This window comes from Meriones unguiculatus, chromosome 16, assembly GCF_030254825.1.
Source record: "Meriones unguiculatus strain TT.TT164.6M chromosome 16, Bangor_MerUng_6.1, whole genome shotgun sequence".
Lineage (NCBI taxonomy): Eukaryota > Metazoa > Chordata > Mammalia > Rodentia > Muridae > Meriones > Meriones unguiculatus.
In genome coordinates this window covers 25,374,798-25,401,986 of record NC_083363.1, presented here as the reverse complement: position 1 = coordinate 25,401,986, position 27,189 = coordinate 25,374,798, and the positions used below count along the sequence as shown (strand labels likewise).

General features: G+C 49.2%; 2 protein-coding genes across 4 annotated transcripts in view; one reads left to right on the top strand and one right to left on the bottom strand.

Moving 5' to 3' along the window:
* Cdh23 (cadherin related 23) overlaps positions 1 to 27,189 on the bottom strand; it is a 372,523-nt gene that overhangs the window by 40,951 nt on the left and 304,383 nt on the right. The window lies entirely within an intron of this gene.
* On the top strand, positions 1,037 to 26,090 carry Vsir (V-set immunoregulatory receptor). 2 transcript variants are annotated; one of them, XM_060369491.1, is made up of 7 exons: positions 1,037 to 1,385; positions 11,568 to 11,996; positions 12,540 to 12,596; positions 18,705 to 18,812; positions 21,795 to 21,822; positions 22,519 to 22,712; positions 22,869 to 26,090. In XM_060369491.1, exons 1-7 carry the CDS (start codon positions 1,052 to 1,054, stop codon positions 22,904 to 22,906), a joined length of 1,188 nt encoding a protein of 395 aa, XP_060225474.1. In that variant the 5' UTR covers positions 1,037 to 1,051; the 3' UTR covers positions 22,907 to 26,090. The 2 variants fall into 2 exon arrangements, with proteins under 2 accessions (XP_060225474.1, XP_021511987.2); XM_021656312.2 differs by having other exon boundaries at positions 22,516 to 22,712.

The following is a 27,189-nucleotide window of genomic DNA, read 5'->3' as shown; positions in this document are numbered from 1 at the left end:
AGGAAGAGGTAGAAGAATTAGTAGTTCAAGGTTATTCCATTTACATAGGAAGGCCATGGCTATTGTGAGCTCATGAGTATATATATATATATATAAAATGAGGGCAGGAGAACGTAGGTAAGAAATTAACTGTCAGATCTGGTGTTGTGGCTGAAGGAAGTCAGAAAGGGTGGGGGTGGGTACTCCAAGGTCAGGCCAGGAAAGAACAGAGCTGAGCAAACTCTAAGTGATGACAAGAACATGGAGAGGAGAGATGCCTATGAGGGCTGGGGGGACAGCCTAGGAATCTAAAGAGGGGGCATGGCAGTGCACTCCTGTAATCCTTGCATTCAATAGGTTGAGGTAGAGGAACCTTGAGGCCAGCCTGAGCTACATAGCAACATTCTGTCTCAAAAAGCTAAAACATTAAAAAATAAAAAATAGAAAAATAGAAAATTAAAAAAAAAAAACACAAATGAAAAGCCAAACAAACGAAACAATACAAACCAAGCAAAACCAAACAAAACTCCACATAAATTAAAAACAAAAATAAAACAACAACAACAACAAAAAACCCAGAATTCAGTGAGCCTATGAATAACTGGGCACGAGTGGGTAAAGCCCTGGAGGAAAGAGGCTGAGAGGATTACATGGGGCACACCACCAGATTTGGCAGCATGTCCTGAGGGTTGGATGTTCTGGGTGTGTGCATTCCCTGTCTCTGTTCCAGGTTCGTTTGCATGCAGGCATGATTATATCAGGGTGCCTCAGAACCAGGGCACACAAGTGCAGAGTAGGCCAAACTCCTTCCCACTTGCTAAACTCATTTAGGATCTCCGATTTCACTTACTTATTTATCCACATCGCCCATACCCCACCCGCCCACCCATTCCTCCCTTCCTTCTGCCGCAGCTTAGCCCTGGGCTGCTGGAGCATGGAAAGGCAAAGTTCCTGCCTCCAGACTAGGAGAATTGCATGTCAGTCAGGGCGAGACTTGGATCCACTCCTTAGTATTCACGGCCATCATAATCTCTGCAAGCACCGTGACTTACCGAAGGAAGTGGCTGGCTGGATGCTTGCCACGGCTATCTCCCAAGACCAACTCCCTGCCTCCACCACCTCCAACCCCGGCCCCGGAGACGCAGTACCGCCCGCCGCCCCTCGGGGGCGCTGCTGGGCGGGGAGTTGGCTCGCCAGCCCGCTATGCTGTGGGCTCCGCACTCGCTCTAGCCGGCAGCGCAAACAGCCGGGTCCCTGCACTTCGGAAGCCCAACTTGCTCAACGCACACTCCAGCAGTCTGTGTCTGCTCTTGCTCGGCTCGACGGAGACATGGCTGTCCCCAGGGCCCCAGAGGTCAGCGGCCTGTGCTGGGGAACCCTTCTCCTTTTTCTGGCTGCATCCAGAGGTAAGGTCCGTAGACAGGGGGGCTCTTGGGAGTACAGACCTGTAGGGTGGGGGTGGGGGAACCAGGCAGGATGGAAGTGCCCTGAATTCCCTCAGCCTGCGGTGACCTCCACCCTACCGCTGATCGCAGGCTGCTGGAACAGCCCAGCAGGGTGCACTACGAAACTGCTGCCAAAACAGCAGGCAAGGGTGTCTCTTGGGACTGTCTGCCAGACATTTCCCCGCCCAGAGAGCCCAAAGCAGGGGCCATGAAGAGCTTCTGCAAGGCTTGAGAGGCCCAAGGTAAGAGTCACCTAGTCCTATTGTTACTGACTGGATTTTGACACCTGGGGCATCTCCCTGCCTTCCTGCATCAGTCTTAGAGGACTTAGGGGGTGTGGTGCTGTGATCTAGTACCCCATCCCCTTTGGCACTCCTGAGTCTTGATGGTCACTCCCATCAAGGAGGAGCTTTGTCACCTGCTCTAATACTGAAAGTCTGATGGCCCATTTGAGTGGCCAGTGTGTTCCTGTCTTTTAGCCAGATTGCAGTTGAGTATCCAGTATGGAGCACTAGGGAAGACACCGGACATTCCCTTAGCCCAGCTAGGGGCTTAGATAACTCCTCAGCACAGACTTCCACAGTCCAGACTCACAATTATTACCTGGTCCCGGGACACAGCAATTCCCCAGAGCCCATTCTTGCTTGCCCAGAGCAGAAGATCTCAAAGAAAAAGGGGATACCTTGATAGTTGGCCAAATAGACAGTGTGTCCCATCCCTGTCTGACCCCTCCTTGCTCAGAGAACCCAGGGCACAGGTAGCTTCTGCGTGGGTCAGTCATGGAGGGAGTCAGAAGTGTTGGGATAGAGATGGTGGGCTTGGAGGAGGAAGCCAGTGGCTGCATCAGGACAGAAGGAAGAGGGTTAAGGGAACAAAATGGAAGACAGACAGGGAACTTCGTATCAACACTGAGAGGCTGGCCTGGACCTCTGATAAGAAAGATGCCCACACCCTACAGATAGAACAACTTAAGCCCTGGCCTACAGGCTCCCTACCACTATATGGGACAGACTGAGGTCGGATGGTGGTGGTACAGGTGGGGGATGTTACAGTCCCAGCCTTGTAAAGGCCAAGGCTCCTTGCAGGGCATAGCTTCCAGGAACAGGGGGCAGCAGGAGGCAGGAAGGCCACCAGCACTGTATCTCCACAGGCTACCAGGTGACTCCATGAGGTCCCTTTCTTGTCTCTTCCCTACTCTTACTTGAATGGGATGCTTTTTGTTCAGCACCCCAATTTGAGAAGCCATGTCCTAGAGATTCAGAGCAGAGGGGCGCAGCTTGCGGAACATCCAACAGCAGAGAATCCCCATCCTACTGAGCCTCCATACCCAGAAGATTGCACAGCCACCACTTATGGCTACTTAAAGTACTTGGTGAGCGGAAGGCCACCTTCCCCTGGTTCAGCTCAGGGAGATAATTAGGACCCTGGGAGGCTTTTAGGAAAGAAACAAAGGAACTTTTTAGCCTGGAGCTATAACCTAGGTGTGGTCACTCACGTGGTCTTCTCTCCTATAGCAGACCTGGTCAGGAGGCCCAGGACCTGAGAACACTCCCCCACCAGCTGCAGTGCTGGGTTGCCTTGAGCAGAATTGTGTTTGGGGCAGGCTGAGATGGGGTTCTGGGGGACTAATAGCAGTCAGAGCTTAGGAGGTGCTTGGGGCACATTTTACACACTCCTTTCCTGGCCTGACATGGGCTGATGGGTGGGGAATCCAGGTGCTCTAGACCCCAAGGCATGCAGAACCTCTTTCCCACAAGTATCCCTAAGATTTGGGGAAGTTACTACCTTGCCTGTCCTTGATCTGACCCACAAGTCCCATTTACATGGGTGCACTGGTGTGAGAGAGGGGCAGCTGTCTTCCCCTTCATGGTAAACAAAGCTGCAAGGCATTATTGGGTAAACTCAGTGCTGCAAGCCTCTGACCCGGTAGTGGTCAGCTCTTAGGAAATCCAGAAGCCCTGCCCAGTAGCCTGAGACTAGAGATGGCCATGCCCTGGACTACTCAGGGGCCAGAAAGGCAGCATTTCTCTGCTGTGGAGCTAAGAAAGGGAAACCAATGGAAGCTAAAGGGATCACTCACTTATACAGAATCTTAGGCCTAACAGGAGAAGCTCCAGAGGGTCCTCAGGACCCATGTGGTCTGCTGGTACTGACTGAGCCTGGCATACTGAACTTGAGGTTCTAGGTCCAAAAGCAACTATTGCCCAGGGCCAGTCTGGCCTTGCTAGAAATTAGCACTGGCTTTTGATACCTATGGATTCCTTTTGAAGGTCTGGTTGGGCCTTCCTGATGTTTAAGCAATGGGGTATATCTGCATGCCAGGGCTTTCTCCAGCTCTAGCTTAACTGTTTCATAGTTAAACCTGTATTCAAATCTTAGCTGGTCATCTGTGTGCTGGGCAGGCTTTTTAGCATCCTTAGCTAAGTTCCCATCTGTAATACGAGGCAGTGATCCATCCTCCTTTAGACACAGCTATACACAGCTAATGGGCAAAACTTCCCATGGTGCCTTGTTCCTGTGATGTCGATAGTGTGATATCTCCTGGTTTCTAGGTCTTTCCATCTGAGCTTTTGCTGCTACAGAGCCCCAGTGGTACCCAGGACATAGGAAGCTGTGAGAAATATCATTGGGAATGCATTTCCCACACTCCTAGCATCTGAAGGATGCCCAGGCTCGTTCCAGCTACCCTTCTGGATTGATATTCTAAAATGACCACAGGGGTGCCTGGAGGTTCTCCTTCCTAAGTTCTCTGTACATGAGGCCACCACAGCCAGCCTGGCCTAGGATGTGCTTATCTGTGGGCTGTCTCCCACATCCCATCTCCATACAGCCTATTTACTGTTGCCCACTGCCAGAGTGAAACAAGGGATGCTATGAACTTGCTGTGTTCTGCTACTGACCAAACCTTCCCTTTAGCCTTTCTGTATAGGGTTCCAGCTTCCAAGGGAACGGGGTTGCTTCTTGCCTCAGCTAGTCCCTCATCATGGGGCTCCAAGTACACCCTTCCCCCAGCTGAGCTGTGAGCAGGTTGAGCGGTGTGATTGCAGCTGGCTGCTGCTTTCCTGGAGGGGGAGGGTAATTCCCCTTGGTGCATTCTGGGTTAATTTGCTCATCACATGTACATAGTATTTGCTGAATATCTACCTACTTGTTTTTCCTTTAAATCTACACTTTTCTTTAAAGTAAAAAAAAAAAAAAAAAAAAAAAAAATTAAGGACATTTTAAGTCAGTGTCACAAGCGGAAAATTTGTATCATTGGCTATAAATAGAACATATAAAAGAACACGATTGGCAAACCAAATAAGGGGATTAAATGTTAGCTGGAAACTTAGGCTGGTGAAACTTGTTGCTGTCTCTTATAGAAATAAATTAAGTAAAAAGAAAAAAAGAAAAGGACATTTTGAAGATATAGTGACATCACTAGGGCTGACTTTCTTTTTGATATAATCAGTGCTGAGAAAACAGTGGAATAGGAACAACCACCTCTCTTTATGATTCAGTGTTCTTTAATGTAAAATCAAAAGTAAAACTACTTGAGTTATTAACGTGGCCAGGCTAACTAAGTCCTCATTGGTCAGGTCAGCTGTCCATCTGTGGGAAGGAGGTGGAGCCACTCTCCTGAGAAAGCATGAGCTCCTCAGAGGCCTGGGTTTGAATTCTGTCCACACCTTATTCTCTGTGAGATTCTAGACAGGTTTCTTTGGCATCGTAATCAAGCTCCTATTTCACAGGCTTAGGAATGAATTAGATACACAAGCCTGTGTATGCATGCTTAGAACAATGCTGCCAAGTGAGCCCCTGCATGGATGGAATCAGATCTTAGGAAGTCTCCCTGGCCTGACCCCTGAGGACCTGTTCATAACAGCAATGAAGTTGAGTCCACCTCAGAGAGGTCTCAAGTCTCTGTTAGAATCTTCCAGGGGAGCCTCCCCAGCCAAGGCCCTGGCCCACTGCCCAGGTCCTCCCCAGGAGGCACTATGGCTAGATCTCTATCCCTGAAAGCAGGTGGTTTTCCCAAGGTGCTGGAAGTGTGGCTTCCTCCCATAGAGCCCTACTTCCCTTTCCTAGCCTCCTTGGTCCATATGAATGGACACTTCCTGCTGGGGCAGGGATCAATAAACACTTCTGAGATGCCCTTTGTCCTGACTAGCCAGAGGAGTGCCTGCACAGACCTGCTGGCTTGAGCCTGCAGCCTTCACTCTGGGGTACTTCCTCTGGATTTTGATTTCTTGATAAAGAAATAGCCCAGGCTTTCCCTTCAAGCACCTGGAGAACATCCTGGGGAATGGGGCCTGTGAGCTGGGATCAGCATGCCTGGAAGGCCAGAGACCCTGTCTCTCTCCTCTAGTGAGAGGCCAGCAACTGCATACAGTTAAAATTGTTTACTTGGCAAGCTGGCAGCTGGACAGACCTCAGCTGTCTGGGTGACCAATCAAGGTCGGGACCCACCTCCAAAAACAGGGTGTTGCCTTGGTGACTGTGGGTAAAGCTAGCACCCCAGTCAGGGAAAACAATACTGAAGCCTGTCCACACCCACACACACACACACACACACACACACACACACCCAACCCCTGTACGCCCACAGAACCTGATGTGTGGCAAGAGGTGATAGTCTCAAAAACAAGGATGCCAAGTAAGATCTCCTTTGAAACTTTCCCCAGGAGCTGTGCCCTCCCTGTGGCTGGGCATGGCTAGAAAAGGCAGCAAAGACTGTTCCCTCGGGGAGCTCTGAGCTCCATAACACTTGAGCCTGACTAAGTGTTAAGATTGTGCTAAATACTTGTGGAATGAAAGAATGTTTTGGTTTGGGTCTGAGGAGCAGAAAGGACAGTTGCTGAGTATAAGGGTCAGCTTGGGGCCAACTGCTCTCCAAAGAGCTGAAAGATGAAATATTAGCTCCACCCCTGGGAGGATGCTTGAAGGGAGTGCTCTTCCTGTCTGCCTGCTGGTTGAAAGTGTGGGTCTCCATTCAACTGCAGGGGGTTGTATGGCCTCAAGTAAGTCGCTCTATTTCTTCAGTCACCTTTATCTTTAAAATGGGGATGAGGCATAGCTTGGAGTATCGGCCTATACCCAGTGCAAGCAGGAGGATCACAAGTTCAAGGCCAGCCTGGCCTTTAGGCTGCAGCCTTCACCCTAGGGCACTTTCTCTGAGATTTAGACCAGTCTGAGCTGCATAGCAAAAGGCTGTCTCAAAAAACAAAAACCAACTAACCCCTAAGACCCAAAGCAAAAGGCCAGGCGCTGAGGCAGAGGCAGGTGGATCTTTGTGAGTTTGAGGCCAGCCTGGTCTACAGAGTTAGCTTCATGACAACCAGGGCTACACAGAGAAACCCTGTCTTGAGAAACAAACAAACAAAACCAAAAAACAAACTAACAAACAAAAAACAGAAAAGAAACCCCACAATGATGATGATAATGAGGATGATACTACTTCTAAGTCAAAAATACATGGACTAGGGGATTATAACTACATCAGGGTAAGTGAACTTGAGGGTCCTGGATTTAAGAGCACTTGTTGCTCTTCCAGAGGACCTGGGTTTGGCTTCCAGCACCCTCCATGGCTCCCAACTGTCTGTAATTCCAGCTCCAGGAGATCTGAAACCTCTGTCCCCTGTGGGCTCCTGTATTCATGAGTACCTATGCATATACAGCAACAAACACACACATTCAAAACTAGGCGTAGAAAGACGTGGACCTGACACAGTGCTGAAGTCTGCCTCGGAGGAGGGTGGGATCAGCATAGATTTATATGGCTACAGCCCAGTCTAGGAGGCCCCAGGAATCTTGCTGTCTCGGCCAGAGTTATAACAGTCCCCAGATCTGGAATTTTCCTAGCTCACAGCATCCCTCCTGCATGTGTAGGGTGGTCTTGCTCGGTGGCAAGTAAGGCTGGGTGGGAGTAGTGGACCTGCTCTCAATGGTCGTGCTTTTCCCTGGTGCATGTTCCAGCCAAGGCTTGGGACACTTTCCTGTCCCATGTGAACTTGGCTACCCTAGAGCCAGGGGCCTTCCTCCCCACCCACTTTCCCACCCACTTTCCACAATAACCCATGTGGCCTAGGGGATCTGCAGCTGACAATGAGCTACATCCTCCAAGTAATTATAATTTCAGCCAGGCTGTGGGAAGGCCAACAGTAAGTGTGTGTGTGTGTGTCTGCATGCTTGTGTGCTGTTTTCCACAGCCCTGTGCCCTGGAGTGTTCTCCCAGGGACAGGCTGCTTTGAGTCTCAGACTTAAGGGATGCTATACTCTGCGCCCCCTGTTCTCTTATAGGACAAACCCTGTGTGTTTCCTGCCCACTCTTTTCTGGCCTCCTCCAACCCAGCTTTATCCAAGGACAGCTTCTCCTTCCTCTAACTTGAGAAGAGGTCTTGGTGACCTTGGAAAAGAGAAGTGAATATGGGTGGGTGGATGGGATGAAACCATGCCCCCTTTCCTGCTCTCTCTGTAAAGGGGCTCTCTCAAGGGCCCCTTTACAATGAAATGGGACTGGATCCTTTCCTCCTGCTCTAGTGCACACCTGAGCTCCAAACAGTATTGCTTGGACTCTGAGGGCTCTCAGCTTGGCACCCCACCCCCAAACTCCAGTTTAGGAGATACTCAGGCCACGTGCGATCCTATCTCATTCATGCTTTTGGTTCTAAGTGTCTTGCCACTTGTCCTGTCTCCCTCACCCACCACAGGCCTACACCCTGGCCTCTGCTTTGCTTGCCCTCCTAACAGGCCCTCAGGGCCTGTGCACTGGGCAAATGCTGATAAAACTAAATTTGGCTCCAAGGATAGTGGTGGCTCTCAGGCAGGAGCTATTGCGCAGAGGGGAAAGAGGGCTGGAGTAGCTGCCAAATGGTGACAGGGAGAAGACAAGATATTGGCACTCTTTGTGGCTTTGGTTCCTTCTGTGGATGTCTCGGAAGGTTCTTTCCCTAAGTAGCCCCTTACTGTATTTGGAAGAGCCATGGTTAGTGAACATACTTAGTCCATACAAGAGGTAAGGGAACCTCCAGGCTGCGGTGGACAAAGCCAGCTATTTGCTGTTTCAAATAGAAACTGGGATTCAAATTTTTCATATCAAGTTCCCACTTAAAAATTATTTTATATATAAGGAAGTTTTGCCTGCATACATGTCTGTGCACCATGTGGATGCCTTGTGTCTGAGGAGGCCAGAACAGGTATCAGATCCCTTGGAACTGGAGTTAGAGACAGCTGTGAGCCACCATGTTTGTGCTGAAAATTCAACCCAGGTCCTTTGGAAGAACAGCCAGTGCTTTTAATCATTGAGCAGACTCTCCTGAGCCACAAATTCATACCTTTCCAGTGTTAGCAATTTCCCTAAAACAAAGGGCAAAACAAAAAACAACAATGACAAAACCTCAACTTTAAGGGTCAAATGCAAAGTCTGAAGGCTAGAAGGGGCTCTGGGGGCTTCCAGCCTGGCAATGGTACACACGCCTGGGTTGGAGTCAGTCTTTAATGGTCCCTTGCTGTGAGGTGGTGAGCAAGCAAGACGCTTTACCTTGTCTGTGGACTTGGTCTCCTCATTAGTGAAATGGGAATACTCCAACCCCCCTCTTTTGGGCAGTCACATGCATCAGACCCCTGGGTGTAGCACACACGTCTTTACATCTCAGTTTCCTGGGAAGTCTGTTTCACTTGAGGTTATTATGCTTCAGGCCCTGACTCCAGTGCCCCTCCAACTTCAGCCAAACCGCTTTCCTTTCCTTGGCCTGTCACTGCCTGAAACGGAGATGGTATCTCACCAAAGATCAAAAATCTCTGGTCACCTTGGCAACAGCATTCCAGAAATCTCTTGTGTATGAGCAGGGCTGGGGGATGGCTCTGGAATGTCTGTCTTCCTTACCTTGAAGGCCTAAAACTCTCCTCCTTTAGGCATTCTTTGGGGCCATGCAATTGTTGTCCCCCTCATACTCTAATTTACACACACACACACACACACACACACACACACGTCCTCCAACGCGAGATCATCAGCTGGTCCTAGTCATTCATATATTTGTGGTGAAGAGTTTTGAAGCTAGCTTCTTCGTTCCTTTGGATTTTTGCCCCTCTCCTTGGAACTGTTCTTGAATTGCAGAGAGAATACTTTTAGGACAGTCATGTGAATGATTCCTGTTCTGTCCTGAACACCCACCCACTTCTGTTGGTTTCATTTTTGTCTTCCAATGAGTCTGAGGCTCAGCCTAATGACTCAGTGTCACTGGACTCTAGTGCAGCCAGGTCCAACTCCAAAAAGCCACACCAGGCTGCTGCTCTTTACACTGGACCAGGCTGTCAGAGCTTTTAGGGGTTCCCAGCTTGGCACCAAGGGTCCTGGACTCTGACGGCAGGGAGGGAGCATCAAAGGAGGAGGTCTAGCTGGTACTTCTGGGTGGAGGAGTTAAAAGAGCGTAAATGCTTTTACATGTGCATATTAGATGTTTAGGCATATGTATGGAGGTCAGAGGGCAGCCTCAGGTGTCATTGTTCACCTTTTACAATATTTCTGTGTTTATTTTGTGTGTAGGTACATGTGTGGATATATAATTCATGACACATGTGTAGAGGCAAAGGACAACTTGCAGGAATTGGTTCTCTCATGTGGAATGAACTCAGGTTATTATGCTTGGTAGACAGGGTCTCTCATTGGTTTGGAACTTTGCCAAGTCTAGGTTAGCTGGCCAGTGAGTTCTAGGCACCCTCCTGTTTCTACCTCCCATTTCACCATCACTGGAATTACAGGCCTGTTCTAATATGCTCAGATTTTTACCTGATCCAGGGATCCAATCCTGGGTCCTCATGTTTTTGAGGCAAACATTTTTCTGATTGAGCTATGATTCCCCACCCTCTATTCCTAGTCTCTTTACATATTCTAAACCCACTTTCCCTATAGGTCAGATCTCCTGCAAGCCCCTGCAATGTGAGTTAAAACCAAAGCAATGCCAAAGTGTGATGTTCAGAGCCCTTGGCATCCCCACCTTTTCTCCTTTCCCAACCCATGCTGCCAAGAATGGCTTTCTCCTTACAGGGGAGAAAACAGGCTCACGCAGTTAGTCAGCTCATATTCTAGTCTCAAAAGATGGGGCTCAGCCTGTGGCTGTGGCTCAGGTGGTGGAGTGCCTCCCCAGCATGCACAGAGCCCAGAGCTGGAGACTCTGTGCCTTTTAAACTGGGTTGATGGCCCATGTTCGTAATCTCAGCACTTAAGGGGTAGAGACAGGGCCATCTTCAGCTATATAGTATGTTTGGGGACAATCTAGGATACACGAGACCCTGTCTTAAAAAAAAGTCATGCCTTCATTAGGTCCATGAGGTTAAGCAGTAGGGGAATGGGAGCTGAAATGTGGAGGACAGGAGGATTCCTTTATCTGCTTAGAAAAGAGAACCATATTTGGGTGAGAGGCAAATGGATGAAGTTGTGTCATGCATTCCTCATCCCTGTCCCTCACATGTTTTCCCCACTTTCCTACCATCTTGCCTAAGTAGAAGCACTCACCTGTGAAATCTCATTCAAAGTCCAAAGACCCAGAGAGGTCACAGTCATCCCTAAAAGCACGTTTCTTCCCTCCCAAGTCTCTATAAGCTGGACACTGGATTGCCTCTGCTCACAGGGTCGCAGATGCAGGCTTGTCTGCTCAGCTTAGTTACTGCCCCCCCCCAGGTGTTCTGTTAGTGCTCAAGGAGGAGGAGATGGAAGAAGGCATGGCCTGGGTGAGGAGTGGGGGTGGGCAGAAAGTGCTGGCACTTTACAGGAGCATGGACAAAGACCATGACCTTCCATTTTCCTCTGTACCTCCTTCTTGTGCAGGGCAGAGATGTCCAACGTGGGCCCATTGCCTACAGTGGGACTGGAGCCAGGACTCATGCTCTACTTGGGAGAAGGCCCTATGTTGGCTAACTAGTCTGTTGTTTGGCTCAAGTTCCTTCCTTCCTTCTTCCCTCCCACTTGGGAGGCCTGGAGGCTCCTCCTGTGTGGGCTGGGATGAATGTGTATTTAGCAAGGGGCCAACGCTCAGGAGGTCAGCTGACTTGTCCAGGGTCTGCAGCTGGGGAGTGGTTGAAGTCACACTTTCTCCTTGTCCTGAGTGTGCGAAGGAGTGGCACTCACTCAGGCCAGTGACAGGGGCTCTCCTCTCTGAGCAGGTCTGGTAACAGCCTTCAAGATTGCCACACCGTATTCTCTGTACGTGTGTCCTGAGGGCCAGAATGTTACCCTCACCTGCAGGATTCTGGGCCCTGTGTCCAAAGGGCATGATGTGACCTTCTACAAGACATGGTACCTCAGCTCACGAGGAGAAGTTCAAATGTGCAAAGAACACCGGCCCATACGCAACTTCACATTCCAGCACCTTCATCCGCGCCATGGAAGCCACCAGACAGACAATACCAGCCATGACCAGGCCCAGACACATGGGCTAGAGCTAGCTTCCGACCACCATGGTAATTTCTCCATCACCCTTCGCAATGTGACCCTGAGGGACAGTGGCCTCTACTGTTGTCTGGTGGTAGAAATGAAGCACCACCACCCAGAACAGCGGCATAGTGGGTACATGGAGCTTCAGGTACAGACAGGTGAGGCATCTGCACAGACGGGCATGGCTGGGAGTTGGGGCGTGTGGAGGTGGGTTTTGAGGGGGTGTTTGCACATGTGCCCCATGACCATGTGTGAGGCTATGTATGAGACAATGAGCAACACTCAAGGGCATGTGGTTGTGGAAGGAATGGGTGCATGTGTGTGGGGTGCAGACATGTGATTATCTTGTATGTGTCTCTATTTGTGATAGTGTCACTTTTTCATATAAGAGGGTGTATGTACCTGAACTGGCAGGGTCACTGCTCATGAGAAAATACAGGCAGTAGGGGGACTTACTGTGTCCTGAGTTTGAGTTAATTATGGCTAAATGGCTGTGAAGTGAGTATGTATCTATATCTGTCCATCTGTCTAGCCAAGGACGCAAGACATGCACACATGTGTACAGGCTCCCCTGGACCAGCTCTGCCAGGCAGCTGTTAGTATGCGTCTCTGTGTTAGGAGAGAAGACAAGTAGCCTGGACCAGCCTCCTCAACCTCAGGGGCCTCACAGTTGCCTAACAGACCTCTCTTTGTTCCCACAGGCAAAGACTCGTCATCTGCATGTACTGCGTACCAATCTAATGAGCAGGACAGTGACAGTAAGGACACCCTACCACCATCAAATATCTTCTGTGCATTGTTTCTGTCTTTACCTTGGGGCCAGACCCTGCTCTGGACTCTCACTTCCATACCGGCCCCATTCCCTCTCTGCTGCTTCTAGTCCCCTGTTCTTTCTTGACTGTGGCCCCAGAAGCCCCTGTTCCTGCCACTCTGTCAAGTAGGTATCCCTTTCACACTCTACAAGGTGGCATATATGCACACTGACCATTGGCACAGCAGGGACTTTCCAGCTCTGTTCATAGTCCATCGCCCCTGCTTGTGGAAGAAGACTGGGCATGCAGAACACAGGGTGGCTGTCAGCCCTGGGGCTGGTCCAGATAGAAACCTTATGGTCGGGTTAGAGGGCTTTGCTTTCAGGGAGGCTCATTCTCTCATTCAACCTTTCTTCGTAAAACTCTTCTAGTAAAACTTCCTGCTCCCTCCTCATTCTCTGTGCTGCTCCCTTAAGTAGCTTCCCTTTCCTCCCTGCCCTGTGGCAGATAGAGTAGGCAAGGTGACATATTTTAGGGTCCCCACGCTTCCACGAAGAGAGGGCTGTGGCTCATAGGCTTGTCAGGCATTCAGGGTGAGCCTCTCTTGCTTAGGCCCTGGAGAGGCACAAGGAAAAATTGTGATCCTGGCCTTCAGTAGGCCATGCATAAGAGTTTGAGCCAGAATGGGAACAACTGAAACCCCAACTCAGTGGCCAAGACAATGTTCTACTCAAATTACTTGTATTTTCAAACCAATCAACATGTATAACATTGAACAAGAGCCACATCTGTATGGCAGTGAGGTCTTTGGTTCAAGCCCTTCTGCCACGAACACTGCCTAGCTCAAATGTCTCCTCAGCACCAAGCCACAATGCTGTCTTCACTTCCCCTCTCAGCATCCTCTTTCTTCCCATAAAGCAGTGCATGCTGTGTGCACACATGTATGTGTTTGAGGAACACTGCAGCGGGGCATGGGTGATGCTCACTTCCCCAAGGCTCCTCACTCTGAGCAATCACCCTGGCCTTGCTTCTTTTTCAAGAATTTGTCTTTGCAAAAACTGCTGCTTCCACTACTCCCTGCATGTCATGGGTGGGGAAAATGAGGTTCAGGCAGATCCTGGCTTGCTGGGAACGTGATGCATAGAATAGGCTGGCATCAAATTTGCAGCAATCCTCCTGCCTCTGCCTCCCAATTTCCTCCTACTACACCTAACTTCAACAGGACTTTGTGAAAATAAGCCATATGCTTTGAGTTTTGGGGACAGAGACACAAGATGGTAAAGTGTAAAAGGAACTTTCATTCACCTGCTTCAGTTGTGGTCTCAGAGGCTTACTGCTTCCTTCTGCTGACCTAGGCTTAGTCTTGGAAGCTTCTATCCTTTGTACAATCTAACCTGGACCTAGAGTGTTTTCAGCCTCTGAGACTTACTGCTGAATAAGCTCACCCCTCCTTGCTCTTCCTGAGCTCATAGCTGGCCAGTTGGTTCAACTCAGCTGTTCTGGCTCAAACTCCTCTCCAAACTAATTTATTCAATTTGGCTTTTCTCTTGGCCTCTGAATTGATCTGCTTAACCAACTCCAACAATCTTTCTAATCTTTTGGCTCATTCTCATTCTCTGTCTCATTCTGTCTTCTAGCTTGTTTTCTCATTCCACCTTTCTCTGTTAAATTCTCCTGCTCTCTCCTCATTCTCTGTGTTGCTCCCTTAAGTGGCTTTCCTTTCCTCTCTGTTCTCTTGAGAGTCGGGTGTGTCCTAAGTCTGTCAAATCTCTCTCTCTGATTCATCACTTTTTGCCACTCAATTAGACATCACTTTCAAACATGGGTGCTTCCTTCTACAAACTAACTTTACCTTTATTGTTTGTGATTGTTTGTGATTAAAGGCGTGTACCACCACACCTGGACCTAAGCTTTTTTTTTTTTTTTTACCTGATACTTGCCCTATACCGGCTGACCTTGAACTCAGATTTGCTTGCCTCTGCCTCTTGGATTAAAGGCATGTCTGTATTCCAGTCAGACCACACAGACCTAGAACATCTTTGGATGTGATCTTTTGCTAGAGCAGCCCTCTTCTCAGTTAAAATTCCTCTACACTAAAGGGTTCAGTCTGAAGAAAAGGGGACTTTTCTGCTCTTGAGACTCAAGAGAAGATATCCAAGGGTGAGGTGGAAGCCTTGAACTCCATCCTTGGGCTTAGACATTTTCAATCCTTGCCAATTCTTGGAGCTGTGAAATCTCTTTCTGGCTCCTGCTTCCCTGAGCTATTGTCCAGTGAACTGGCTTGTTGAGAGCCAAAAGAACATACTTGCAGCTGTTGAGGTCAGGGGATGACTCTGATGACCTCTGGCTCCAATAGTCTAGACACTAGGCACTAAGGCAGAGTTTGTTCCTGGGTATACTTTGGGAGTCTGTCTGGAAAATCTGGGCAGTTCTACTACTTTCTGTATCATTTCTCCATTCAGGAATTGGAGTAACTATATCCCTCTAAGAGGGAAGCAAATGCTATTTAAGGGACTGCCTCAGGGATGGGAAACATGCTTGTGTGTCAGGCACTGGAAGCCAGAGAACAAAATAGTAGGGAGGGGTGAAGACTGTGGCGAACACTCAGCCAGTAGCCTGCAAGAGTAGTTCCAGCACCATCGAGGTGTGGGCTCCTATTTTCCTCTTGATGTACATGAGGCCTAACATCCCAAGGCAGCTCATCCATTCCCATGCCCAGACAGGAAGGAAAGTGATGGTGGAGATGGATGAATTTCTTAACACAATTCTAGGGCATTTGCCTGGCAACCTGGACGTTGCTAAACAGGCGCCAGGGCCAGCTGCTGAGAACTATTTTGTACTGTACATTAACTTTGGAAGGTCCCAACTGAAGCTCTCTTTCATAGGCAAGTGCTCAACCACAGCACTCAGTGGGTCTGTGAATGATGCTTCCAGCCAAGGTCCGTGTGTTTTCCTTTTCTAATTCCAGTCTGAGTGGCTAAATGTTACCCTATGGGGAAAAAAGCTAGATTAAACAAGGTACAAGTCCAAGTGGGTTTCAGGTAAGAGGAAGTGTAAGGGCTAAGGGGAAGGAGCCTGTCGAAAGTGTGGGCTGGCATTTCATAGCATGGCTTTGGATTTTCCCTGAGATGGAACTGGGCAGCCTATCTCTTACCCTTCTTATCCCCAATGCAGCAGGATATGCTTTTCCTCAGCCTCTTTTGTGCACACCCATAGGGTGCCTGGCAGGCCCTGGACATAGACTGAGCCAGCTGGGGCTTCTCATCCTGCCTGTTCTGAAAGGGCCTGGCACATGCCATGGGGTGTTTTGAACAACTGCTTCCACCGGTGCCTTACCACCTTCCGAGGAAGAGCCTGGCACTCAGATGGTGACTCAGCTCTCTCTGAAATGGGTGCCTCCGTGGAGTAAGGAGAATTGGAGAGAAAGTCAGTCTGGCTTTAAAAAGGTTTTCTAAGTCTCCAAGGGTATCCAACCGCACAGTAGCCAGAACAAGTACAGCATATAAGGGAACGGGCTCTGTAAGTGAAACCAAAGGGGCTGTAGAGGGCAGGATTGCTGCTTGCATACCAGAGGTTAGGCAGTGTGGTCCTGGCCAAACTTCCAAGGCAGGCAGGTTGTGAGCACCTGGCTAACACGTTGCTTAGTAACTGTGGGATGAGAGAAAAGTGCTTTTGCATCTAGTTTCTCAGATTGCCCACAGTAAGGGATGGAGTTTAGCCACACTGAACAGTATGAATTATAGGCTGTTTTTACTTTCAGTATTCCACGTTCAAATGCAGCCACATTAAAACCTGCAGGGAATCTGCTTTCCTGATGATTGGAACTTCCTTTGCAATTTACCTAGCAATCGGTACTGTTTCTGTACCAATGGGTACTTCTAAAGTGCTTGCCAATGGTCCACTCAGTTCCATAGAGCTCACTGTGAGTGCATTTATGCTTCCAGGTTGCTTAGCATACAGTGGGATACAAATGGCCCTCGTTCCCAAGTAAAATGCAGAGGCAGCGTATATACCAAGGCATATCCAGCTCCTGGAGCTCTCTGGAGGTGAACTTGATCCTATGACAAGAGGTCCTAGCTATGTTTTGGCACAGAGAAAGGCTCAAATTAGGAAGGGAACAGGCTTATGCTAATTGTGGTTGCAAGGGCTCATCTGTTCCCAGCTAAACTCCTGGAGTCAGCAGATGGACTGAAATAAACCAACTCCCCATGATATAGGGCTCTTGCAGTGGCATGGCCCTTTCTGAGATGGTTTCGCAACAGCCTAGGAGAAAACACGCACACAATGCTTCCTGGCTCAGTGCTTTGATGGTAAGTGCTTAGGTCCAGAGGTACTGCCCACATGAGCAGTAATCTGAATCTTGCTGCAAAATGAGGACTGTTGAAAATGAGAGTAAACAATGTCCCCACCAGACAGGATATTTCCATCAATTTGGGGCAAGCTGTGTATAATAGAGACCTGGGAAGAATGAGGTGGGTGTAGACAGAGATGTTTCCTTGGGGTCAGGTGAACATCTTCATATGATTGTGAGAACTGCATGAGGGAAAGGAAGAGACATTTGAACTTTGTATGTATTACTGTGTATGCATATATGTACATGGACATGCAGCACCAGAGGTTGACATTGGATGTCTTCCTGAAATGCTCTCTAAGTTTCTGAATCTACAACTTATAGCTACACAAAACTGGCTGGCTCTTAATCCCCAAGGATTCTCCTGTGTCTAGCTCCCCACCACTGGGGTTTACAGGTACATAAGGCCAGACCTGGCTTTTCAAAAGGCTTCTGGAGAGCCAAACTCATTCTCACACTTGCACAGCAAAAGCTATACTGACCGAGCCATTTCGCTAGTTCCTTGAGTATTTTTTTTAAATTTGTACCTTTGCATTTTAGTGATTTGAAGATGTCAAACAAAAATAAAATTTCTCTAGTCTTTCCTTTCCCCAACCTACCCCAAGTGCTGGGGATGTGCTACATCCCTAGCCCCAGTTATCTAATTTTGCTGCAAACTTTATTCTCTCTCTCTCTCTCTCTGTGTGTGTGTGTGTGTGTGTGTGTGTGTGTGTGTGTGTGTGTGTGATCAAGATGCCAAGCTTTCAGAAACCTTACCCTAAGGAGCTCAAGGATTCCCTCAAAGGATGAACTGGCGTTTGTTTGTTTGTTTGTTTGTTTGTTTGTGGGTCTCTCTCTCTCTCTCGTTTTTTTGAGACAGGGTCTCTCTATATAGTCCTGGCTGTCCTAGAACCCACTATGTATATCTTGAACACATAGAGTACCCTTTGCCTCTGCCTGTGCTTCAAGTGCTGGGATTAAAGGCTTGTGCTGTCATTCCTGGTTAGGCTGGAGTATTTTGTTTTCATCGCAGTGAAATATCTATCTTTAAATATCAGTGGCATGTAAGAAATCATATGTCACTGTTGTGCAACACTGCAGTTCTAATCTGTTTTCATCACTTAGGCACCTTTTGACCTTGAACCCTGGCATTTGGTGTGAAGGGCCTTTTGGTGGACAACCTGAGGTCCAGGGTGGTCGAGCTCTCCCTTATAGGTGGGATGAGGGGTTTGTTGTCTCTTTTTTGTATCTGTCTTTGTCATAGGCCTCATTTCTGTGTGTTCCATAGGGTAGGGAACTTAAGGCTGTCTCTGAAAGAAGGTCACTAGACTGCCCTGGCCTCTGCAGGTCATTGAGGGTCTGGTTATGGGGCCCTGTCACCTGGGCCTCTCATCCTGCCTGCTCTGAAAGGGCCTGGTGCATGCCATGGGGTGGTTTGGGCAATTGCTTCCACCAGTGCATCCTCTCTTCCCAGGGAGAGACTGGTTCCAGATGTTGACTGAGCTTTCTCCGCAATGGGTGCCTCCTTGGAGTAAGCCCTGCAATCAGTCTGGCTTTGCAAAGATTTCCTAAGCCTCTAGGGCAGCCAGGCCCACTTACCTACCTCCAGAGTCTGTTCCCACAGAGCTTAGGAACCTTCCCACAAATGCTATACAGATTTAATTCCTGTCCAGCCCCCTTCTCCAATCTGATAGAATCTGAGTACCTCTATAGTTATCCTCTGTCTCAGTTTCCCCTTAGGAGAAGTAGTGGGAAGCTCATGCCAGCTGCTTTTGTCTTTGCAGGCATCACAGCTGCGGCCCTGGCCACGGGTGCCTGCATTGTGGGCATCCTCTGCCTTCCGCTTATCCTGCTGCTGGTCTATAAGCAGAGGCAGAGGGCCTCTCAGCACCGTAAGTACCTTTTTCTGGGATGGGGATGGGCTTTCCTGTCTGGGAGGCTAGTGGAGGCATGGAGCATGAGGGCTGCACTGTCCTTACTCTTCTGTATCCTCTGGATACAGAACTGGCTCTGGGAATGAGAGAGAAGGGCAACTATGAATGCCTTTCTCTGGGCCTGATGTCTGCCAGCTGCTTCGGCGCCCAGGCAGGGATGGCTTGGCACTCCATATGATGAGTAGGTAACCACATAGAGCGGTTACCTTACTCAAACTGGTTTATGAAGACAATGCCACTCAGCTTCTCTTGGAGACCTTCTTAAGCCTATGGGTGGATTTGTTTTGTAATGGGCAGCAATTATTGGGGCAGAAATGAGTTTTGGGATGCCAGAAATAGCAGAGCTTTTAGCAGTGACATAAGTTTTCCCCTTCCTTTCACAGACAAAAGTCCAGGCTTGGCAAGTTAACTAACTTAATATCACAAGACATTATGAGTACAGAGCTGACGTGGCCCCCAGCTGGCAGGGTTATGCTGTCAGGCACTGTGCCAAGTAGTCACATCTGTGCCTCACTTAATCACCACAACAACTCAACTAGGGGACATTGCTGTGCTCATTTCACAGATGGACAAACTGAGGCTTAGGAAGGTTCTCTGACTTGAATAATGAAAAACATGCAAATAATTGTAGAGCCAGGCTTCAGATTCATGGCCACAAACACTAATCACATCCCTTTTTGGGTGGCTGTGCCCCTTGTCTGCCCTGGCTTCTCCTATTAGCCTTGTTCAGCCTGCATTTTCTGAGGGGTTGGGCTCCTGTGAGTAGGGAGTCCTCTGTTTTACAGTTTCTCCCTAGCCTCTTCCTTCTGGCTAGCTGCAGAAGGTAACTGAGGGAAGGCTATTGTCACTAAGCCACACCAGATTTCCTCTGCCCTCCCCTTCACCTCCCAATCGCCGGCCATCTCCCTACCCTCTTTCCTGGAGACCCAGTCTGGAGCCCCACAGTGGGCCACTGTGGACTATAGCCAACTCACCCTTCCTCTCAGACTGTTCCATCCACTTATAACCCTGCCTGTGGGCATCCCTAAAGCGGCAGCATAGAACACGTGACAGGTTAGAGTGAAGGAGGAACCCGGGGCTCTGCAGGGAAAGAAATGACTTGAAGAGTTACATAGTCCCTCTTTCCCGAGATGGGAGGCTAGACTCTGGATGGATCCCAAGGTGCTTTCTGCTTTCTGTTACCCTTGCCCAGACTGCAGCACTGCCTGCTCATGTTGTCAGATCAGGGGACAAGAACTGGAAAGCAGACACTTCAGGGCTGCAAGTGTGTGTTGGGGGTTCATTCAGCCTTTATTGGGCCTGGCCTTTCTTGCAGAGTCTCTGTAGGGTTCTCATTCTGCTCATGAGGTCTAGTAGGCTGGAGATGGCTGGAGGAAAGAAAACTGAAGTGTGTGCGTGTTTGTGTGTTTTACCAGGCCAGAATGTCATTCTTACGGGGTCCTGAAGACACGGGCCCCAGTTTACCTATCCTATACCTTCACTCTAAGTACTGGCTTCAAACTTTCCATTTGCCCCAGGAAGACATGTGACCTACACTTAGAGAAGAGCCCCATGGCAACAATGGGCTGGAATGGGTTACATTTCATGCCATGTTGAAGGCCTGTAGAAGGGAGCCTTGTCATGTAGAAGGCTCCTGTCCCAGAGTAAGGATGCCCCAAGTACAGTAACAGGAAAGGAACAAGACTTTACCTCCTAGTGTGCTTTAATTTTACCTTTACCTTTAATTTTATCTTTAATTCCACTATTCGGGAGGCAGAGGCAGGTGGATCTCTGTAAGTTCAGAGCTAGCCTGGTCTTTATAGTGAGTTCCAGGGCAGCTAGAGCCATATAGTAAGACCCTGTCTTGAAACAAACAAACAAACAAACAAACAAACAAACAAACAAACGGAATTATCTTCTAAAGCAATATTTCGAGTTTCTTCTCTGCCTCCTAATGAAGGTCCCCAAATCCATCCTCTGGTTTCGGACTCTTCAACAGAAACATGAGACATCAGAGGTGTTAGTGCCTTAAAAAGACAAAGTGTCAAAGGAGGAGCAACTGCGGGATGTTGGGAACCAAAAGCAGCCAGCAAATTTCAGCAGGCAGTGGCAGGTTAGCTCATGGTGTATAGCACACTCTTGGCAGAAAATTCCTGAGTCCTGGGTTGGGGGCTGGCTTACCTAGGAATGAGCATGCTCAGGACAAAAGAAAAGAAGAAAAGGCAGCTCAACATCCCCAGCCCTAAAGTGGAGGTCACCATCTTTACCCCAGAGCAAGGTGTGGAGGATGAACTTGGCCTATTCACCCTGTCAGCAGAAGTGAACTAGATTTCAGGAACTTTGTGCAACTTCCTTGTGTTTGTCTTGCAGAAGCCCCTCCCCCAGCCCATTTCCCCATGTAAACCTCCTCCTGCAAGAGGGCTCTGTGGAAGGGTGTGGGGAGCTACAAGAAAGAGGGAAGTTGGTGTTCCTGCATCTGGATGATGGCCAGTTTTTGAGAGCCCTCTAGGATGGGGTGAAGTGGTGATGGCCTGTTGGGGAGAAAGTAGGTAGAAAGGCTGGGAAGTGATGGAGAGGTTGAGGGAAGAAAGAACCTTACAAATTCTAGGACCTGACCTTGAACTATCCATCCAACAAGTTGTAGCTAAAGAGCAGAGAGGCAAATTTCCCAATAGAAGCCATAGTCAGCATGTGCTTGGGCCTGGCCTTTGGTTGAAACTTAGATTCTCAAAGTCTGTCACTGTAAGGCTCTAGGGGAAAGTGTCAGTCTGGGGCCAAACATCATCTCACACATGGAAAATGCAGATGCATCTCACTTGCACACAAAGGTGGCTACACCTTGGGTCTACCTGCTGGACAGACACATGGAACTCAGGCCTCTTCAGGGAACAGTACAGGCTCCTGGGGGTGGGGCCTGCAAAAGGCTTCCTTCCTGTGACCAGCTTTTCTGTCTATCTGCAGGTGCCCAGGAGTTGGTAAGGATGGACAGGTAAGGCCCATGGTGACATTGAGACACTTCCTAGGACCAGGTGTCAGGGAAGGGGTGTTTCTTTGTGATGTAAGGCCCTTGCTTAGCACAACACACAGCTGGTCGGAGCTGCCTCTGGCACATCTGGGCTGGTGGGCTGCTCTGTGTGGAACCTTCACTCTGGCTAGGCCCTGATTCTGTTTGGGGTTGCTTTTAGTGGGCACCTCAGGGTCTTAGTGGTCAGCTTGGCTTAGGATGGGCAGAGCAGAAGTTGCTGGTTGGGGCACACTACAACATGCAAAGAAAGCTCATGGCCCAGGCCCAATCCTAGGCATGGTGGCTTAGCTGTGCTAGGTACTCTAAGAGAAAGCTGTCAGGCTGGGTGTGCAGAAACAAGCCAATGGCTACTCTACGTAGGGATGGCGTAGGGAGAAGGGCTTCAAGATGGGCAGGAAGGACATCATTATCTGTGCTTGGGCATGGGCTGGCTTAGCCACCTCCAGAAGCTTGGTCCCTGCTCTACAATGTGTTTAAAGGAGATAGCTTCTCAGATAGGTCAAAGAAAGGTCTACCAGTGATCTCACTAGAACCCCAGAGCTGGAAGGCTTTCACAGGCTGCCCTTGCCCCGCTGGGAAAAGAAAAAAAGGAAGGGGAGGTAGGAAAGATAGAAGTGCTCTGAGAGACACTGATCATCCTTACTTCTGTTTCTCTAGCAGCAACATCCAAGGAATCGAAAACCCAGGCTTTGAGACCATTCCACCCTTCCAGGGGATGCCTGAGGCCAAGACCAGGCCCCCACTGACCTATGTGGCCCAGCGGCAACCTTCGGAGTCAGGGCGGCACCTGCTCTCTGAACCCAGCACACCTCTGTCTCCTCCAGGCCCTGGGGATGTCTTTTTCCCATCCCTGGGTGAGTGTCACCTGGTTTTACAGCACCCTGACTAATAAATGTTAGGACCCAGGCTCTGCAGTGCCCCAACCCTCCATCAGTCTTTATGGTACAAAGTTGAATAAGGGGACACAAGCACCCCTCCCCCCATTCACTTCTTTATCTTTTCTTCTACAGATCCAGTCCCAGACTCCCCTAACTCTGAAGCCATCTAAACCAGCTGGGGGACCATGAACAATGGGACAGGTGCACTTGATCTGTGGCTGGGCCCTTTGACAGACCTTTAGGCATTGACCTCAGCCTCCTTGCTCCTGCTTTGAGCCTAGACTCTGCTTTACAAGATGCACAGACCCTCCCATTGTCATTTTTGGATGCTACATGGAAGGCAGGGAGAAGATGCCCGATTGCTCATTGCTGTTCTCAAGATCCTGGGATGCTGAGTTCTCCCTTAGAGACTGGACTTCACCAGCCACAGATGCCAAATGACCTACACCCTATGAATGTCTAGCATGGCAGCAGCCTTTCTTCATATGAGCCAGCATTCCAGAGGTGATGAGGTGGGCACCTTGCCACCCTCCCAGACCAGAGACACAAGATGTGAGAGACTCCTGCCCACTGTGGGTGTGTGGCTGGCCTGCTGTTTTGCCTGCTGTTGGCCCCGACTATCCCCTGGATGCTGGAGCTTGGCTTGCACCCCACTAAGGGGGATTTCCCGGCAGCCTTCCACCAACTACCTGAGGGTCTGTCAACAATTTGACTCTGGGCTCTCACGCCTGTATGGCGGTCCACAGAGTTCAGTGACCAAGAGACTCTGAAATAGGACATACATGCTTCTGTGATCTCATTAGTGTCTTAAGCAATGTGAGGCCAGAGCGTCGTACATGGAGGGTAGTGAGGGGGGCATGATGGGAAAGCTGAATGGAGACTGGCTTCCTTCCTGTCCTCATCTCAACTGCTCCCACTGTTCAGTGTGGAATGATGACAAAGGTGACCTCCACAATATCCTAATAATACCAGGCCACTTCTAAGTGTTAAAGGGATGCTATTAAAAACAGAATGTGGCAACAGCCATAAGCAGCTGAGTTGATTGGAGGCACTAGCTATAAGGGGTTCAGGGCCTGGTGCAGGGCTGGGGTGGGGGCTAGGGCCTGGACTCCTTCCAATCCTGACCACTGTTCTTCAGGCTCATAGAAGAACCTGTCTCTGGTCTGGTGCTATTCTTGGCTCCCATTTCCAGGGTCTGGCATAACCTGTGCTTCATAAAGGATTTTAAAGCATGAAGAGAAAGGAATAGTCCCTTTGAGGCAGAAACGGGGTAGCTGATGTCTGAGAGTGAGGAGAGCTGAGACTGGACAAATCATCCTCCACCTTCCAAGGGACAGTAGCTCCAACACTGAGAGAGCATCAGCCCAATGCCAACATTTGTCTTCCTGCAGCCTCCAATGGGCCTGGGTAGGAAAGCTCATACTAGGCCCTGCAGGCCGGGAGAAAGCCACTCATTCCCTGAAGACAGAGGCATAGGGAGAAAAGAACAATTCAAGGCTGGAGCACAGCAATAAGCTACCTGCTGGGAACCCAGACAAGTTGTCTGGTAAGGTCTAGAGGCATAGACCCCTGTGGGATGTCAGCTACACCTGGGGCTTGCGGGGTTTCTAGAAGCTTTGTATCATCACGAGAGTGTTGGGGTGGCCAAGACACCGAAACCATGACCCCTATTTTGTCCCCAGGGTCCCCTTTTCTACCCTATGCAGTTACCATAGATAGCGTGTGTTGTTCTTTTGGCTTTGGGGGTACCAGGCTGGAGTGGGGGAAGTGTCAGCTGTTTTGTGGCAGGACTGTGGGGCCCCTGTCAAAGGATGAAACCCACAGGCCAGCTGTAGGATGAGTATAGCCTGTCCCCTGGGGGAGCCTGGCTCATCTCCAGCCCAGATGACTTCTAAGAATTTGACTATTGGACCCCCTGCCAGGCTGGTGCTCTGTGGAAAGGAGAGGAGGCCCCCAGCCAAACAAGCCACTCACTTCCTGCGCAGCTTCCTCCTGTAGGGCTCTAGTCTCTTCGTTTCTGGACCCTGCAAACAGGCATGTCAGCTTGGTGGTTTCCTGTTTTGGGTGCAGTTTTTGTGTGGTCCAGGTTCTGTCTCCATCCATGAACGTGGGCCCTACCACCTTGCTGCTGCTATGGAGGGGGAGAGTTTTGGGGGTAGAGAATGGAGGTGTCCTGAGGTGCTAGCCCTTGGGGCAAGAGATGGTATGGTGGTGATGAGACTCAGTGGGGAACTGAGTTTCCAAGAGGAGGGAGGAGGCCTGTAGCTTCCTGTAGCAGAAGCCTAGAGAGGGAAGTCTGTATTTTGAAGAGCTAATTCATCCTTAGGAAATCCATCAGAAATTGGAGGTCATGGTGAAGCTTTCCCTGGGACTGGGATGGGGAGAACCAGGAGGAAATGTTTCTGAAACAGCAAGGGCTTCTTGACAAGCCAAAGAGCTAGTGGCAGCTGTTGTGGACCAAGCTGACCCTGCTGGAGGACTATAGTGTGTCTTGGAACAATCTCTCAAAAAAGCAGCCCTGGACTACCTAAGTTCTGCTGGGCCAGTGTTTCCCCTGCATGAAGCATCCAAGAGCCTGGGCAGATGATGGCTCCTTCTTCAGGAACTGTTCCTTGGAGGAAGCAGCTAGGCTGAGGGCTGCAGAGGGTCCATCGTCTCTCCTAACCTGGGCACTAGCAGGATGCTACCTCCTGAAAAAGGCTTTCCTAGGTGTGAGCTGGAGCAGCACCCTGGGGCTGACCCGGCCATGGTGGGATCTGAACTGAGATTTTCTCAGGGAACTAAAATAGGCAAAAGAGGAACTGGGGATGCCAAGCAGGATAGGGGCGGGGGCGGGGGCGGGGGGAGGGGAGTCAAAAAAGACAGCCCAGCAGAGTGCCTGTCCAGACCGCAGAGAACACGAACTGTCTGGCCCATGCCCTGCATGCCCTCTGTTTTGCCCTGGCACTTTCCTTCCCCATAGTGAGTGGGAGTCCTGGGAGGCTGAGGAATAATATCAGTCTGGGGCTGCCTGGGAAGCTGATACAGAGTCCTTGGGTAACCGGGCTGAACCAGGACCCTAGTAGTCTACTCTGGGGACCTAGCTTTGTGTGGGCCTGCTACGATCCCCATCATGATATTATTGCTTTGAGCTCATGGTACCAAGGGATACATATTTCACTGGGTTTCAATGGTTCTGATCTGTCAGGTGTGGTTTTGTGGAAGATATGAGAGGAATTCTGATGTAATAATACAGCTGATAAGAAAGTGCTGAGATAGATTAGTAATGCCTACCTTGGACACAGAAAAAGGAAGTGGCAGATGCCAAATCTTAATTTTTGTTGTTGTTGTTGTTAAAATATGCTTCCCAAAATACTTTCATGTGTGTTTTTGTTTGACATCCCTTTCTATGTCAATCCTGAAAGTCTTTCTGTGTGTATATGTATGAAGTATGCATGTTTTATGTTTTTGTGTGTGCACATGGAAGCCAGAAATTGCTAGTAGGTGTCTTCATCCATTCCTATGCAATATATATATATTTTTCCTTTTTTGAGACAGGGTTTCTTTGTGTAGCCTTGGCTGTCCTGGACTTGCTTTGTAGACCAGGCTAGACTTGAACTCACAGAGATACACCTGCCTCTGGGATTACAGGCATGTGCCACTGTGCTGGCTTGTATGTAATATATGTTTTTCAAGAAAAGATTTATTTACTTTATGAATATTTTAGCTGAATGGATGCATAGGCATCATGTAAATGCCTGTTGGATCCCTCGGAACTGGAGTTATAGATGGTTCTGAGCTACCATATGACTCACGTCCTTTGCAAAAGCAACAAATTAACAGATAGCTCTTAATTACTGAGCTATCTTTCCAGCCCCACTATTGTAAATTTTTAGCATATGTTTAAACATTTTATGTGCATGGGGTTTTTTTTCCCTGCATGTATATATGAATACCACATGTATGCCTGGTGCCTGTGGAGGTCAGGGGAGCACTGGATCACTTGGAAATGGAGTTTTAGATAGTTACAGTGAGCTACCACGAGGGTGGAATCAACCTCGGTCCTCTGGAAATAGAACAAGTGCTTTTTAACTGCTGAGCCACCTCTCTCGTGCCTCCATTTTGTTTTTGACAGACTTCAGTGAATCTGGAGCTCACCAACACTCTGGGATGACTGAGCAGTAAGCTGTGTGGCTCTGCCCATCTCTGCCCACCCCAAACCTAACTGCTGGGGTTATAGACTGCCTGCAGTTGCCTGGATTTTTCTTGTGGATGCTGGGGATCTTAACTCAGGTCTTTATGCTCGTGTGGCAAGCACCACATTTACTGAGTCACCTCCAGCTGCAGCCAAGAGTTTTTACCATCCCGATTTAATGCAAAAGTAAATGGTGGCTCTCAAGGGCTCTTGTTTTGTGGCTGGGGATTAGTGTTGGCCGTCTGGCCTCTCAGGCCTATTCCCTTTCCTTTCATTGAA